Source organism: Aulostomus chinensis, chromosome 15 (assembly GCF_037954235.1).
Source record: "Aulostomus chinensis isolate RoL2024-O1b breed Wild chromosome 15, RoL_Achi_v1.0, whole genome shotgun sequence".
NCBI classification, from domain to species: Eukaryota; Metazoa; Chordata; class Actinopteri; order Syngnathiformes; family Aulostomidae; genus Aulostomus; species Aulostomus chinensis.
Genome location: NC_141334.1, coordinates 6,762,016 through 6,777,903, shown reverse-complemented (window position 1 = coordinate 6,777,903; position 15,888 = coordinate 6,762,016). Strand labels below are relative to the sequence as shown.

At 43.0% G+C, this 15,888-nt stretch overlaps 1 protein-coding gene across 3 annotated transcripts in view; it reads left to right on the top strand.

Moving 5' to 3' along the window:
• The first annotated feature begins 4,651 nt into the window (after positions 1 to 4,651).
• The window catches only part of acsl6 (acyl-CoA synthetase long chain family member 6), a 33,499-nt gene continuing 22,262 nt past the window's right edge, over positions 4,652 to 15,888 (top strand). The window contains exon 1 of one of the 3 annotated variants that reach the window (XM_086226683.1): positions 4,652 to 5,009. In XM_086226683.1, coding sequence (XP_086082809.1) covers positions 4,964 to 5,009 — 46 coding nt within the window. In that variant the 5' untranslated portion in view covers positions 4,652 to 4,963. Of the gene's footprint in view, positions 5,010 to 5,287; positions 5,308 to 8,006; positions 8,181 to 15,888 lie in introns of those variants that run through there. The other 2 variants (XM_086226685.1, XM_086226684.1) reach the window with 2 other exon arrangements.

The following is a 15,888-nucleotide window of genomic DNA, read 5'->3' as shown; positions in this document are numbered from 1 at the left end:
ATTGATTGACTGGGCAAGCAAATGAAATAGTGACGGGTTCATACTCTGAATTTACAATCTACTGTGTTTCTTGCCACAATTATGACTGAAATCTATTTAAAGAATAAGATATTGAAAAGTAATACCTAACACCTTCTTCAAATCACTTCTCTGCAGTCCATCCATCCATTTTCTTGCGCTTATCCCATAAGGCAAGGCAATTTTATTTGTAGAGCCCGTTTTCACAAACAGTTTGTCTCAAAGGGCTTCACATGGCATCATAACAACATCCTCTGCTGTTAGACCCTCACATCGACTGAGGAAAAACTCCATAGAAAACCCTTTTAACAGGAAAAAATCTGAGAAACCTCAGGGTGAGCAACAGAGGAGGGGTCCCTCACCCAGGACGGAAGGGATAAAGGGTCGGAGGGGGGGGGGGGGTGGAACCTATCCCAGCAGCCTTCAGGCGAGGGGTTGGATTCACCCTGGATGGTTCACCAGTCCATCACAGGGCCAAGAGGGCACGGGGAGAACATGCAAACTCCACACAGAAAGATCTCGTGCTGGAGCCGGGGCTCAAACCCGGAACCTTCTTGCTGTGAGGCGACAGTGCAGACCACTGCACCACCGTGCTGCCCTTCTCTGCAGTGGTTCCTGATAAATAATAATTTTATTCCTCAGATAGGAAGTCATCAGAGACAAATATAAGCCACTTGTTTTTCCTCATATAATGGCAAACAATTTCGGAAAAGCCACCTCCAGTCTGGGAAAAGCTTGGTGTACGTGCACATGATAAAGGGACTTGATCCATAGTTGAGGAAAACAATGAATCAATTATTTAATGGCCAACTTAAGACACAAACAAAAACCCTCCATCAGTAAAATACCACACTACTGAATTTCAAGTGATAGACCAACGCCCCAAACATCATGATGTAAAGAAAAATCCCAAGCGGTAATTAATTCCTAAATATAATCTCGCAAACAAAATGTTCAGGTCTCATGAGCTTGTATTCACCACAGAGCTCATTTTCAGTGTGAGGTCCAAGTCATATCAATTTGTAGTGGTGGTGATGCTGACCTGCTAATCGGCCTAAAAAAAAATAGAGTAACTGCAGTACTGTATTTTAATTGGTTGTCCCTATGGCCATGCGTGCGGCGCATGCACACCTCATGGTAGCAGCATGCAGATGAGAACAGCAACCAATAGCCACTGCGGCTTTAAGTACTCTTGTAAAGTCTGATTTATGTTGTGTGCTCAACAGGCTGACCTGATGTTTATGTTCCACTGGAGATTTTTTTGTTCAGAATGATTTAGTGGTTCATTTTCATCCCTGCACCAGATCCCAGTCCAGCAGAGCAGCTTTGAGACGTGGTGGAGGTGGATTTACGTCACGCACGATCAGGAATTTTAGCTGGTATCCTCCCTTTTACCTCTCATGTACCTCAGCTTCCACATTCCTCTGTAAGGTCATCATCTGGCCGACCCCAGGGCCTTGACCTGAGTCGGGGAGTGAAGCAGCGGTGCCTTTCATTATCGTACATTTGCGGTTAGAACACTTGCTGATAGTAAAGCTGATAATCACGGCATCAGCGTCATCAAGATGTGTAGCTGTGTTTAGACTTTGTGGTCAGACACAGATGTTCTGGGGTGGGGGTGGGGGGCTGACTCGAACTCATCTCTCAACAAACCTTGCACATCTGTCGTTGACGTCCAGTAAAGTGGTCAAATGTAAGCCGTCTCTGAGTCTCCAGCCTGTTCCTTGCATCTGACGAGTTCCTTCTTCACACAAAATTCCTCCTCAACGCGGGTCCACAAATCTGAGGCAACTGTCACCAAAATCCCTGAGCAAGGTTTCCAGTAGGTTGTTACATCTGTGCTGAAGAGTTAAGGCATTCCTGAGAAGAAGCGGGCTTCTAACTAGCTTCTATAGCAAGGTACATTATTAAAATAACACGTTTCTAAATTGTGCTGTCATTTTTGAAGAGAATTAAAAAAAAAAAAAAGGGTTTATACCTGTGAAAGTGTATTAGATGTTTTCACACCTCACACGTTGATGCATTCCTTTCTGCTTACACCGTGGATATTATTTAGGCCACCTGCTTAAACAGTAACTTGAAGCTTTGGTTTGAGGCAAGCAGCTTGAGCAACCAGTCTCTCCCTGGACCATCTGTTTGATAGCGCACTGACCCGGATCAAATCCAAGCCCTCACTAGTTAGCCGGAAATACACCGCAGCCTCAATCAGGGACGGAGGGTGGGGGAGGTACCTGAAACATCCGTTTTACAGATAAAGTTTTTACACAACTTACTGTAAACCTGAATATCACCTTCCAAAGATTCTTTGGTCACACACAAACAGCAGTGTGACATTTAAACCTGTATGCACTGATTAGAGGAGACAAGCACCGCGGATCAGTAGTTATTGCCAAGAAGTTCTAAGTAAGGAACTCTTTGGTTCTACTTATAGATGCACACATGCTCGCCATGTGCTCCTGTTCTACACTGATTGACAGATTTAGCAGACGTTTTAAACCATGGTTGATATTTTCTTATTAAAATGTCAAAAATATAGTATCATCAACACTGTTACTTTCCAGGAAACATATAGAAAATGATCAGGAATCAACCTGGATATGATGTTACACAGAATAACCAGTGAAGGAGATTTATTTAAGCTCAATATTAGTTTTAAAGACTTGAGTAAACATGCTTATGACGGATACAAGGCCCAAACTGACCTGCAGGGGCAACGTTTTGCCCGAAAACTTTTCATCTGAATCATCAGATTGAGCAAAAGCAGTGAATACTGCGTTGATAATAAGCGTGCAGAAAGAATGAAAACAGACAACATGGCAAAAACTGCATAGAATTTTAAACAGAGTTGCAGGTTATATCATACACATTCTTTTTCTTTTTTTTTTCTTTACAAGAAGAAGTTGAAAATGGAACCATTGTTTAGTGCTACATGCTGGAGCCTATCCTGGCGGCTTTTGGGCGAGAGGCAGGGTTCACCCTGGACAGGTCACCAGTCCATCGCAGGGCCAACACACAGAGACAGACAACCATTCACACTCACAGTCACACCTACGGTCAATTTAGAGTATCAATCAGCCTCGTCCCCTCTTGATGTCTTTGGACTGTGGGAGGAAGCTGGAGTACCAGAGAGAACCCACACAGGAACAGGGAGAACAAGCAGACTCCACACAGAAAGATCCAGTGCTGGAGCCGGGGCTCGAACCTAGAGCCATCTTGCTGTGAGGCGACAGTGCTGACCACTGCAGCACCGTGCCGCCCCAATATGGACACTATGGTGGCATAACAGAAGTAAACCTCCTGAGAAGCAACAAGTGCAGACGGTATTTAATAATGAAATAAACTGTTCAAGATCCAATGAAAGTTTCATTTAGAAGACTGTTGCCAGTTGAGTGTATTACAAATACAAAAATGATGCCTTTCCAAACTGAGTCTGGAGTTCACATAAACTGGCCTAAAGGTCCATTTTATTATAAAATGTAATTTTTCTGTTGTGAATTCTCTCCTCCGGTCTCCTACAAATCTGTTAAATTGGCTGGGATAATGAATCAAACTGAATTAAATGCATCACCTACTGTCATATCATTATTATTTAAAGATAAGGGTATATTTTAAGGGTATATTATATATTTCCTCCTCCTCCTTCATCACTGAACAGCATAACAATTTGCGTCAACGCTCCCTCTCACTGCCCAGTGTGTCCAGGTTGCAGATGAGCTGCAGGAAGGTGTGGCATGTGGCGCTGCTGTTGCTGTAAATGACATATGGAAGGTTGTGACCCCTGACCCATTTCATTAAGAATCTTAGTCACGTGATGGTGGCAGTAAGCATGTCAGCTCTTACTGGTGGAAAAAAAAGTGTGTGTGTCTATGTGCTTAAACGGTACTGGAAGGATTCACCCAGACAAATGCAGCCTACATGTGAGATATGACTTATGAGGTGCTGCAAACGTTAAACATGTTAGATCTTCATGTTCTTACAGTCAAAGCTGAACATCAAGTTTGCAAAATTCAGATTTCAGATCACAATAATACATCTTTTTAATCAGTGTGCAATAAATTTGAGTCCAAGTCCAACAAGTCAATAAAGAACCTGCTTTAACAATTACAGCGCTTTTTTTGTTGGATTTAACAAAATCCATCTTTTTTTCTTCTTCTTCTCTTTTCTTTTTTTTTTACATCCCTGCATGAATAATCAAAATGTGGATTCTTGATTTCTCTTCCTCTTTATCGGTCACTCTCTCACTCACTCACTATGTCAGCATCTCTCAAGGTTACTTTAGTTCACTGGGCGTGGCTTAGTGTACCACGTGACCATGACGCATAGCTCCGTGTCAAAGCTGCGGGGAAGCGTCATAAGTACCGTATGTACCAGAGGAATAAAACTTCATTTCAAATGTTCAATATCAGTGACACCGAAGAATAAAAAAATACCTTCATATCATGCGCACGTTTAGCCGCTCATCACATTTGAACACCCAAATTAAAACACGCATTTTATGTGATCCTTAAAAACGATTTACTGGTTATTTTAACTGACTTTTTTTTTCGTCTTGCGGCCAGAACTTTCATACGTAATAACCTTCATCCACAGCAGGCGTCAGACCCAAATCCTCCACTTCCAGCAGGGTTGTCTGCCATTGCGCAGCAGCCAATTAGGTGAAGGGAGTAAATCCAGCAGGAGGATGCCTCGTTAGGCCTCCGAGGTCTGTTTCTTCAGTCAACACATTCCCTTTTTTTTTATCCAGGCAAAAGCTGCAAAGACACCCGGCTGGACATCTCCATCCCCCCGGCCTGCCCTCCCACAGGGTTCTGCCTCACATATATTGTCGTCCCCCGCTCTCCCCTCCTCCCCTCCTTAAGCTCCCAGATTGTCGGTGCCTTGCTGCAGTCCATGCTGCAGTTCTGAGCCGCTCCTGCACTGGGACAGCTGACTCAATGAGAAAGACATGCTCGCATTCGTGTTGGTGTCTGGGTCGCTCTGGATTATATTAGGTGAGTTCTGGACATCTCTTTTATTGTTTGAATGTCATAGCAGGGCTGCGGCTGCTTGGACGCACCTGTCTCAGATGCTGGGGCGCATTGTTTCACTCATCGCCCGGCTTTTGCGTTTCCAAAAAGCTCTGTTGCTCCTATTTTAACAAAATACACCGTGTCGCATTTTCGAATCTGCACCCCATCGATGCCTTTGGAGGTTCGTCTGCCCGGTGATGACCCCGGTGATCTTTTCAACATTTTCTCGGGCTACACACGTGTGACATTCTCAGAGAAACCGGCTGCAGGTTCAGCCACAGTGAGTAAATAAATGTGCTGGTGGATATTTAGGGCACCATTGAGGATGCTGTCAGGTTACCTTTAGCCAGGTACTGAAGGGTGGCCAGGCTGCAATCAGGCTCCATGCAAGTGTGCAGCTAAATGCGGGTCAGCTCATAGATGGATGGTACAATTTTGCTCGTTGATGAGTGTATTTGACCATTAAAACTGTTGAATAGGTACCACGAATTCTACTCCTAACCACCTATAAGATAATGAGGATCAAACGTGGACATTTGAGGCCGGACAGCTGCTAAAGTCCTGTGACATTGTGCGTAACCGGACGCACGTCATTAATATCTCATAACAGCTTTTCCTTTATTATCTTATGTGTGTGTGCGTGTGTGTGTGTGTGTGTGTGTGAACATAGTTGAGCGCATTTACTGAAATAAATAAATAAATAAATAGCATTCTAGTTAACTAGAAATCTGGTCGTGAACCTCTAGAAGCTACTTCCTCCGTCGCTGATGCCCTCCACCATGCCTCCGAGATGGAGGATGAGGAGGGATGACGCGCATGAAACGACGGCTGCTGATTGGACGGAGCTGTCCACGACAGAGAGGTGCTGAAATCCAGCGCCTGTACCGGCATCATGCTCCAGCCATCCAGCCAGCACCAGCCCCCCACCCGGTTGACAGACACGGTCATTGACCTCTAGTCGTCTTTAGAAGCCACGCAGCCTGGAAATTCCTTTTAACAAAACGCTTGGTCAAGGCGTTTTCATGCTTAAATCAGATGGTGGGATAATGTAGAGTTAGTAAAACAGCTTTTCAGTCAAAAAAACAAAACAAAACAAAACTGTAACCCTTGGGATTTTGGTCATTAACATTAAAATAGCCTCAAGGGAGGTTGCAGGTGTTACATTTTTAATACACAGCAAGGAGAAACCAAAAAAGTGTTGTTGTTTTTTTCTAAAGTGTATTGTTTGTCTGAGAAAATTATGCTACAGTCAAACTGAAAAAAGGATTCTCTGGGGACACTCCTGACACCTTTAACCTGTCATCACTTCCCAAAACCCTGCTGTCGCTCATCATAAATTATTCATTTTAATCTAGTCTAGTGCCACCCAGCTCTGTGTGTAAACCTATTCTTTTTCCCTCCTCAATATTTCATTAAAATGGTAGTTGCTTTTCGGAAAAAGGAGTTTATCAAACAGTCGTGTTTGGTTTGCAGCACCGTAAGATCTTGGATTAATCTTAACTGAATAGAAAGTGTATCAGCATGGGCACATTTGTGACATAGGCTTAATTATTTCAAATAAAATTGAATATTAAAAGATGATTTGTTATTTAATTCTAAATTTCAATGCCCGAGGAGTAAATCCCCAAGCTGAAGTTTATTTTGTACGTTCTAAAACTGCTTTGAGTGGAAATATGCCCACATGCTGACACGCAAAACCAAAGAATTGAAAGAAAAGTTAGCGGAAAAGCTTTGCAACATGATTTTCATGTTGTGTGAAAGCTGTTTTTTTTTTTTTAAACCACTATCTTAATAAGTATCATTCAGAAACCAGTATATAAATTAAAGACCCAGTGAAAGGTTCTAGGGTGGAACATTTCTGTAGCATACCAAACCAAATATTACCCTAATCTTTGTGGTTAATTTCAAATACAGTACACAGTTTGCTATTTTGTCAATGCTTAGTATGGTTATTAATATCTGTTTAACGCACTGTATACAAAAACTCTCCGATGTCGGTGGCTGTGTAATGGGTAATATCAGTCAGAGTGCTCAGCTGGCATCCTTCACCCTGAGTGGCTCGCTGCTGTTTCAGCGCTTAGCGCTTCCTCGTCCTTGTACTGTGGGGTACCGGGCAGTAATGGGTCAGCCTGAAGTGCTGAATCAGGTCTGTCTGTCACTAGTATTCTTTTCCTGTCATTACTGTAATGGTTAATATTGACTGTGACCGTTCTTTCTGTCCATTTCTTGGTTTTACTCACTGTTGCAGTTGAAATCGGGAACGGCTCGAAGACGCCTTGTTTAGTTTTTAATCAGAAAATATTATTTCATTTCAGAAATTTCAAGACTGAGAGAAGATCTTTGTTGTTTTTTCCTTCATTCCTGCCAAAAGGATACTTAAAAAAATAAATATGTTTAAAAATATGTGCGTTTGGCGGCTGTTAGCCTTTTCCAGTCAGCTCTTTCCATACAAGCCTTGCCTAATACTGATAGGCAGCAGTTTTAAATTGTCAACGTTTCATGATCACAAAAATAGAGTTCTCTTCCTGTTACTCCTCACAAACCATCTCATGACCCTGGGGTAAAAGTCTTGTGGCCTACTAAGGGTCCAAACCCCTCAGGTTGATAGCTACATCCTCTCGCTTTGATAGTCAAACCAGGAGGAGCTTCGTTCAATTTGCTTTCATATGCAAATATCACTTTGGTTAGCAACGTCTTTAGGAGTATTTGCATGTGTTATGTGTGTCACTATGTCAGTGTCTGTGCATTGTTTAGTGCTGGTGAGGATGTGTGTTTAGGTAGGGGGAGGGTACCAGAAGAAGAGCGGTGGAGGGAGGGGCTGGTGGGTGTGGTGAGAGAGTGCAGCAGCTGAGGGTGGTGTGATACGGAGGCCTGCCAGGCCCAAACGAGGCTGAAGCGCAGCTCTCTTGCTCCCTCTTGCTTGCCTCAGCTTATAATCTCGCCAGTGGCAATGGGAAGGTAATCACTAGTTTGCACAGGGTGATGTGATATCCGCCTGAGGCCCCTTGACACACCATACGCATGCACGCACACACACACACACGCATGCATGCACACACACACACACACACACACACACACACGCTCACACACACACATACACATACTGTACATACACATCACACCGGCTGCCTGGTTTCCTCCGACGCCTTTGTAAGTGCCGCTGCTTAGACCACAGCTGCTTTAGTCCCTCCGCTATGTAATTGTTTGTCTGGTACATGTGTTTCCTCCTGCTCTGTCTTTATTGCTATGTGCGTCTCTTCTATAGCTTAGGACTGTTTTATTTCACTGAGTAATGACTGCAACGACTGGCCATGCTGCATTTCAGTTCAGGAGAGGAATGGCAGTTCCATGTCCTCGGAATGTATCAAGGTTCCCTCGGTGACAGTGACAGGAGGAAGTGGTGTCTGACTGTTAGATGAGCGGTGAATTAGTGTGTGAGGGAAGGAAGCATTATTAAACACTGCTGGTGGGAAAAAAGTCAAGCAAGAGGAAAAAGACGAGTGCAATAGACTGATGTGAATAATAGAATAGAGAAAAAGAGAAAGCTGAGCAGGATGTCTTTAGATGGAGAGTAGGGTAGGTGAGGTTACTACTGGTCATCTGTCTCTGTGCTAATAGGCTGTAATCTCGGCTCACTAATCAACGGTGACAGCCCTCGGATGGGCCGATGGGGCGGGACTGAAGGACGAAGGGTTCCTCCACTGAAATCCTCTAAGGAGCCGGCCCATTCAAGCCCTCATCCTGGCATCTTGCAGTATTCACTCTGCACCAACATCCCTGATGTGGAGACTTCCTCAGAAATGACACGAAGAGCTGAAGAGCTGCCGCTGCCTAGAACATTTTTAGGTTCATGGATATTTGGCGAAATTAAATGGGAACATTCAGATCGTTCTGTGAACATTGAGGGAGAATAAAACTTGTTCACCTGAAGTGCTATGGGGAATGTTGTTATATGATCAACCCCCTTTATTCAGTCTGATGAAGTCCTCAGCAAAGCATGGAGATATGACTGAGAGGGAACATGTCAAACGGGAAGCCTTGAACTTTCAGATCTACAGTGTTGTGGTTAGGTTCTATCCACCCCTTAGAGAACATTAAGTGAAACTTAAGAGAACATCACAGAACACCTCCACCTACATGAGAGGTGCAGAGCAATTCCACCTTATTTTTAATGGCATTTCTAGAAATTTCAGTAGGCGCTGTCTCATCAGGGGCACTTCAGATGAGTTATTAGTGGACACGCTAGCTTAACTGCCCAAAATATACTCTTTCATACTCACTCCAAGAACATATTTTGCTTCTCATGTGTGTGGACTTAGCGGCAAATGGTCTTTTTCTTCCTGTAATTCATCTTCAAGTCCAGCTCAGCAGTTTAATCGAATCCATCCATCCATTTTCTTCCGCTTATCCTGTTAAGGGTTGCAGTCTTTGGGCTAGAGGTGAGGTTCACCCTGGACGGGTCACCACTCCATCGCAGGGCCAACACATACAGACAGACAACCATTCACACTCACAGTCACACCTACGGTCAATTTAGAGTATCAATCAGCCTCGTCCCCAAGTGCATGTCTTTGGACTGTGGGAGGAAGCTGGAGTACCAGAGAGAACCCACACAGGAACAGGGAGAACATGGAGACTCCACACAGAAAGATCCCATGCCTGAACTGGGGCTCGAACCCAGAACCTTCTTACTGTGAGGCGACAGTGCTGCACCACAATGCCGCCCTTAATTGAATCCTTTGTGAGGAATTTTACACCTCAGTTATGTCCGAGTGCATATTTAGCCTCACTCCTCTCAAACTGGCACATCGTAAAGCAAAGTAGAAGCACATTTCCTCTCACGTCCAAAGTGCTTCACACGTCCACAAAACAGAATCAAACAAGCAAGTGCCTACTGCCTAAAAAACAATGTAATAATAGAATCAGTCACTTCATGGATTGTAATCTATGCAAATGGCTTCAGTTTTTCCACTCTGTTTATTTGCTCTAATCCAGCTGTTCAAGCACAGTGTGTGCGCTGTTTTGAAATGACACCGTCTCTATTAGTTCTCTCTGTGCAGTATTCAACTGTGCACATCTGTCAGGCTTCTCTGGCCAGCAATGATGTCCGCTCTGATCGTTTATTGACGTTTCTCCTGGATGAAATTTTATCCCCCCCCAAAAAAAGAAGAAAACATTGATCCTGTGCTGTCACATTAATTCGGTAGATTGCCAAAATTCCGTTGAAATAGCATTTCCATGATATTTTGGATTTTGAGACGACTAGGATAATGCTAAATGCTGACCAGAACTGAAGGAATATGTTGAGCTCTGCGATTAAGGCGAATGAGTGGAATTTTCCTTTTCATACTCAGTTTACAGTGTTTCCCTCCTCCATTATTGCTATCAAGATAGCACCGAAGCACTCAGATGTACTTCCTGTTTGTGTCAAATTTCCCCCAGGCATGGTTGTTTATCCATTCTTAGATGGTCTGTCAAGACTGCTGCTTGTATCCTTCCTCCTTAAAGGAAGGATGATGATGATGATGATGATGATGGTGATGATGGTGAGGATGATAGCGTGACTTTTGTGGTGCGATGTGCTTTTTATCCCACAAATGAAATAAGTGTTTGAGAACACAAGCTGGTAAAGGTCGTGGGGGGTGCTGCTGACCTGCTGTTCTTCTGTCCCAGCAGCTGCACCAACAATCTTAGGAGAAGGCAATGGGGATGGACTCAAAGACTTTTATGCGTGTGTGTGTGTGTGTGTGTGTGTGTGTGTGTGTGTCCCTGGGGTATGTTGTTACAGTTACTACAGGACAAAGAGTTGGACACTAAACAGGGTCGTGGCTATAGTGGCCAGAGGTTTAGAACAGCTGAGTAAATGACACTTATGCAGATGGACTTACTAGGCTAGTCAGGTTGAGTACCCAACTCAGTACTTTGAAGGGTTCCGAGCGTATTACCTTGGTACTAGTGAGTACCTGTTCACATTAAATCTGTACCTGAGAGCACATGTGCAAGAACATGTGACAAAACCTGTTGGAGGCCAACGCACGGTCAGTTAAATTGCGATTACATTTTTTAAAATTTAACACAAACTGTGTTAATATTTTGGAACTTAAAATAAAAAGTTGATCATGGGATCAAATCAACGTCGAGGAAATAACATGAAATATATCTAAAAAGCTGGAGTGTGTACTGTATATTTGATTTTTAATGTTACCAGCACTCTTAGGAAATGAGTTTGGATTTATTTTTGCCTAATGAAATTGCGTTTTTGTTGAAAAAAGGAGAATTGAAAGTACCAATAAAGGAACAGCTGGGTACTGGTTTCCAGGTACTGAGGGATGTCAGTTCAAATGTGAACGGTAACCAGCTGTATGCCGTAGTGACAGCAGTTCTTTGACGAGCCTGGAGGAGACAGGTTTTTAATTATCTTTACAGCATTCTCAGTCTGGAAATGTACTCCGTACCCGTACCCACCACCACCACCACCCCCCCCCCCCCAAAAAAAGGAAATGGGACTCAGCCATGTATGGCAGAGGGCCAATTGATTTCTAAGACCTGTCACTTCCTCCCATTCCGAACTCACCCTTCCTCTGCTGAAGCTTTCTGAGAGGAAACAGTTGCAGTCAAATGTACAGTTGAGGTTTGAGTGAATCATCGCCTCGCTCATGATATAGGTCAGTCTACTGCTGCTCCGTTATGTCTTCTTCTTGTTTCATTAGCAGTAACCGGACTCATTTTGATTTTGATTCAAGGAGGTTAAAGCAGAACAAAGAGAGTAAGGATTAAATGATGGGCAGTCGAATGTTTGCAACTCTCCTGGAGGCCAATTAGATGTCTGGCACGCTGTGAGACTCTTGCTGCTGTTGAAGGGTATTTCGGGACAGGAAGACGTGTTGCACAAATGTTCGCTGGCTAATTTAACCCTGCAGGTTTTGAAGAGCATTTAAAAGACTTGTGCCCACATAAATGGATTTCTCTGCAGAGATGAGCAACTAGAAAACATATTTCAGTCCATGTTACACATGTCATGTTACATACCATCTATACTTATAGATCAACAATCTAAGAACCACGTGTGATGTGTCGAAAGTACAAAATTTCCCCTGCAAGGTTGACACAAAACTCTCATTTTCTTTATTCTTTGACTTAAAGCAGAGAAATTAAAAGCCAGGTTTTGATTTGAGAAGCAACTTTCAGTCATGAAGGTCCCTTTTAGGTGAAAATAAATGTATTTTATGATCACCTTCAGATAGTATCAATTATTGTCATCATTCAACTTAACTGTATTAGTAGTAGTACCACATCTATTCTAAGTATTAAAGCTGGTTGATGTGGTTGAAAACAAGATCACGACCTGCATACCATCTTTTCTGTGATAACATTACGTGTCACCAGGATCTTCACATCCAGGAATAGTCACTTTTTTTTTTTTTTACCACAAAACAATCTGCTGGCATATTATTTATTGTTACTTTTAGGTTTGCAAGCACTAATTTGAACATTGTACCACGCTTATAAAATATTCTCAGATCATTACAGCTGTCCTTCAAGTCAGTAAAATATTATATTTAACTGTCGAAATGGTAACAGGCCAGAGTCCACTTCTAGTTTACATTTATATTTATAAGTTTTAATCTCCCCCAAGCTTTCTTTGTTCTGTCTACTTCCTTTCATTCCTTCCATCTTGTTCTCCTTCTCTGAGATTAAGAGTGAGTGTGAGAGAGGGAGAGAGAGAGAGAGAGAGAGAGAGAGAGTGTGTGCATGCGTGTGCGTGCATGCAAGCGTGCATGCGTGCGTGCGTGCGTGCCTGCATGCCTGCGTGCGTGCGTGCGTGCGTGCCTGTGTGCCTGTGTGCCTGCGTGCGCTTCTGTAACCTCTCTCTCCAGTCTCCTCTACTGCAGCTACAATGTGCACGTTGGTGTCAGTAGGTTATGGAGTCTGTCTATATTTAGAGCTGGTTGAGGGCTTTTTCCCTCCTCTGTCCCTCTTTTTAAACTCTAACTAATCCAGTGCTGCTCTGTCATCACTGCAGCCAAGCCACATACACACAACACAAAGCACGAGTGGAGGTATGTTATAAGATGGACTTCCGTTGTCATACATGGAGACGTTCATTGTTTTTACAAATCAATGGAGAAGGTGACAAAGGCTGTCAACAGACATTTTGACTCCTGTACAGACACAGAGGACCTCCTCTGTTGTCTCACTAAGGTTGCACTCTCCTGTCCTTTGCAAGAGTCTAGAAAGTCTAGATTTCAGGGTGCATACGTGTCACTGTCCTGATCAGCGTGAGCTATGGGGAGGGCAGGAAAATCTGACACAGATGTGGATTTTCACTCCTCTCTCGTCCTGATCCAACAAGATTCCACCCATCCTGTCTCAGATGAAGTTAAAGTGAACTTTATTTTCAATCTTACCATGTAACAGTCATTACACTGAGGATCGACATTGCGTTTCCCCAGAAACTCCAGTGTGCAGTATTAATTTGACGCAAACACTTAACATCCATAATTAACACGCAGCATGTAAATAGGACTGCAAGCACAACATATACAGACAGACAGATTATTCACAGTCCCGACCTTTGCGCTTCCTGACCTAAGATCGGGGCCTTGTGCACGGTGCTGTGTGTGACATACAGTATTGTAATATGATATAATACAATGTATATTAAAAACACTAGGAATAAATTACTGGAAGATGAAAACAATAGAGCCACACAATGTTGGTGTTCAGCAACGTGCAGTATGGGTGACTGAATCAACACCCTCTTTCTGTTCCTGATTTCTTTCTTGATCTTTTCTTTCCCTGCTTGCAGTCAAAGGCTCATTCCTAACACCTGACACTGTGACAGCTTGTGTGTTCAGTTTGTCATGTCGTTACGCTAATAAGGTTTAACTGTTGACCAAACTCCAGCAGTGCGCGGCATGGCACTCTGTGCACTCACCAGAGCAGGGCACTTCATTCAAGAACAAAAGTGACAGTAATTGCTTCAGCCTCCTTATCGCCGACACTGAGGAATGTTGCTTCAATCAAAAATAGCATCCCTCATTGTTTACATGTGTTACCAGTTACGCTCATTGTTTCTCAGCGGTGCTAATTCACCATGACTGCATCTGGAGAGAGGGAAAAAAAGAGAGAGAGCAGGAGCGAGAGAGCAGAGGGACGACAGGAAAGATTTTGGCTGTAAAAAAAAATGGAGAAGCGAAGAATCTAGAGGGAAGTTTCGGAGGGACTGGTCACGGTGATTTTCAAGTTTCAGGTAAAAGCAGGTTTCTGTTTGTAGGGTTGGGGTTAGAGAAACTTCAGCTAAATTCAGGGACTTCGAGTTTGGTGAAGCAGCACCGGTGAATTCACTGTGGAGAACAAACAGGTTTGTGCTTCAGCCATAGCTGTGGATTGATTGGCAGCTAGGGTGGCTATCGCTAGGCAGTTAGAGCATCACATATCTGAAGAGCTTTACAAGAAACTGGAGGTTTCCATTGTAGTGTGTGTGTGTGTGTTTGTGTGTATAAGAGTGTGTATAAGGGTGTGTGCAAGTATAAGGGTATGTCACAGCATTGATTGTATTTCATGCCACTTCTTGCATTACTGTCTAATTTTACACTGTGTGACGTCTGTGTGTCACATGTGATCATCGCACATTATTCCAAGAAATATTGCAAAAGTAAAACACTGAAATATTAATATCAAACTATTACAAGTCTGTTTTAACTCTGTCCACATCTGTTTTTTTGTAGTATATGAAGTCATTGCTAAATGGTATCATTGGAGAGTCTGCAACCTCCACACATACGTTTTTATCTGTTAAAACTTTATTTTACAACAAAAATGATCAGAAACTGGGGCAGGTGTCAACAGAAGGTGACTGTCTACTATTTAGTTGGTTGCTTTTTTGCAGATACTGCCTCACAGGAAGAAAAGCTTTGGTAACATTTTTTTGTGACGCTTGCCTTGTACAGTATACAACCTAAATTCTCATATATTCATTTGTCAGTCTAGTCATTTTTACTGTCCTGGTTGTTTTGTTTGAGTGTTTGCAGTAAATCGCTCCAAAGGTTCCATTTTTTAAACTTAAACTCATAAAACTTGAGCTCTCGGGACCACCGATCAAAAACTATCATTCCCTTCACCTTGGCGGTTTCGGGCTGGAACAACATTTTCAGTTCACCTAAAGTTAATGATGCAATTTTCAAGTGTGTAATTAGTTCTGCTGAAATATTAGAAATAAATGACTTTCTGTAGCAACAAAGTTTTACAGTTTGATGAATGGAAAAAGCAAAAGACCGACTGTCCTAACATCTGACATTAAAATCGATTCCTGTCCTCACGTCAGGCCACGCAGGGTCCTGCTGTCATTATCCATCAGGTCCTGAGAAATGCACCTAAAACCTTATAAACGTGAAAGTTTCATCTGTAAAATGAAAGCTGAGAACATCAAGAGAAGGGTTGCATTTTCCACAAAGTCTCTCAATGTTGTGAAACGTTTACCAGACTGTAGAGTTCCGTTCAAAGCCAGGAGGGAAGCCTGGTTTAGAATTGCAGGTGCCTCGATGTCATCCCTTTTCTGCAGTTAACCTCCAGACTATTTTTGTAAAAGACATTTCAACAGCTGCATCGAACCACTTCCTGAAAGTGTATTTTTTTTCTAGTGGTCAAGTTGATATCAGATCATTCGGTAAACTCTCGACTGTTACCTGCTCTTTTTACCAGCAGAAACTGTGGGCAGTGCAGTTTTAATCTTGAACCTTTGTTTTGCCACAGGAAGGTCACAAGTGCACCGCGTCACTCTGACAGAGACGATAAGCCGGAGAGCGTGCCACATTTTTGGTGTCTGATCTAAACTTTTCTGGGGAAAAGGAGGGAA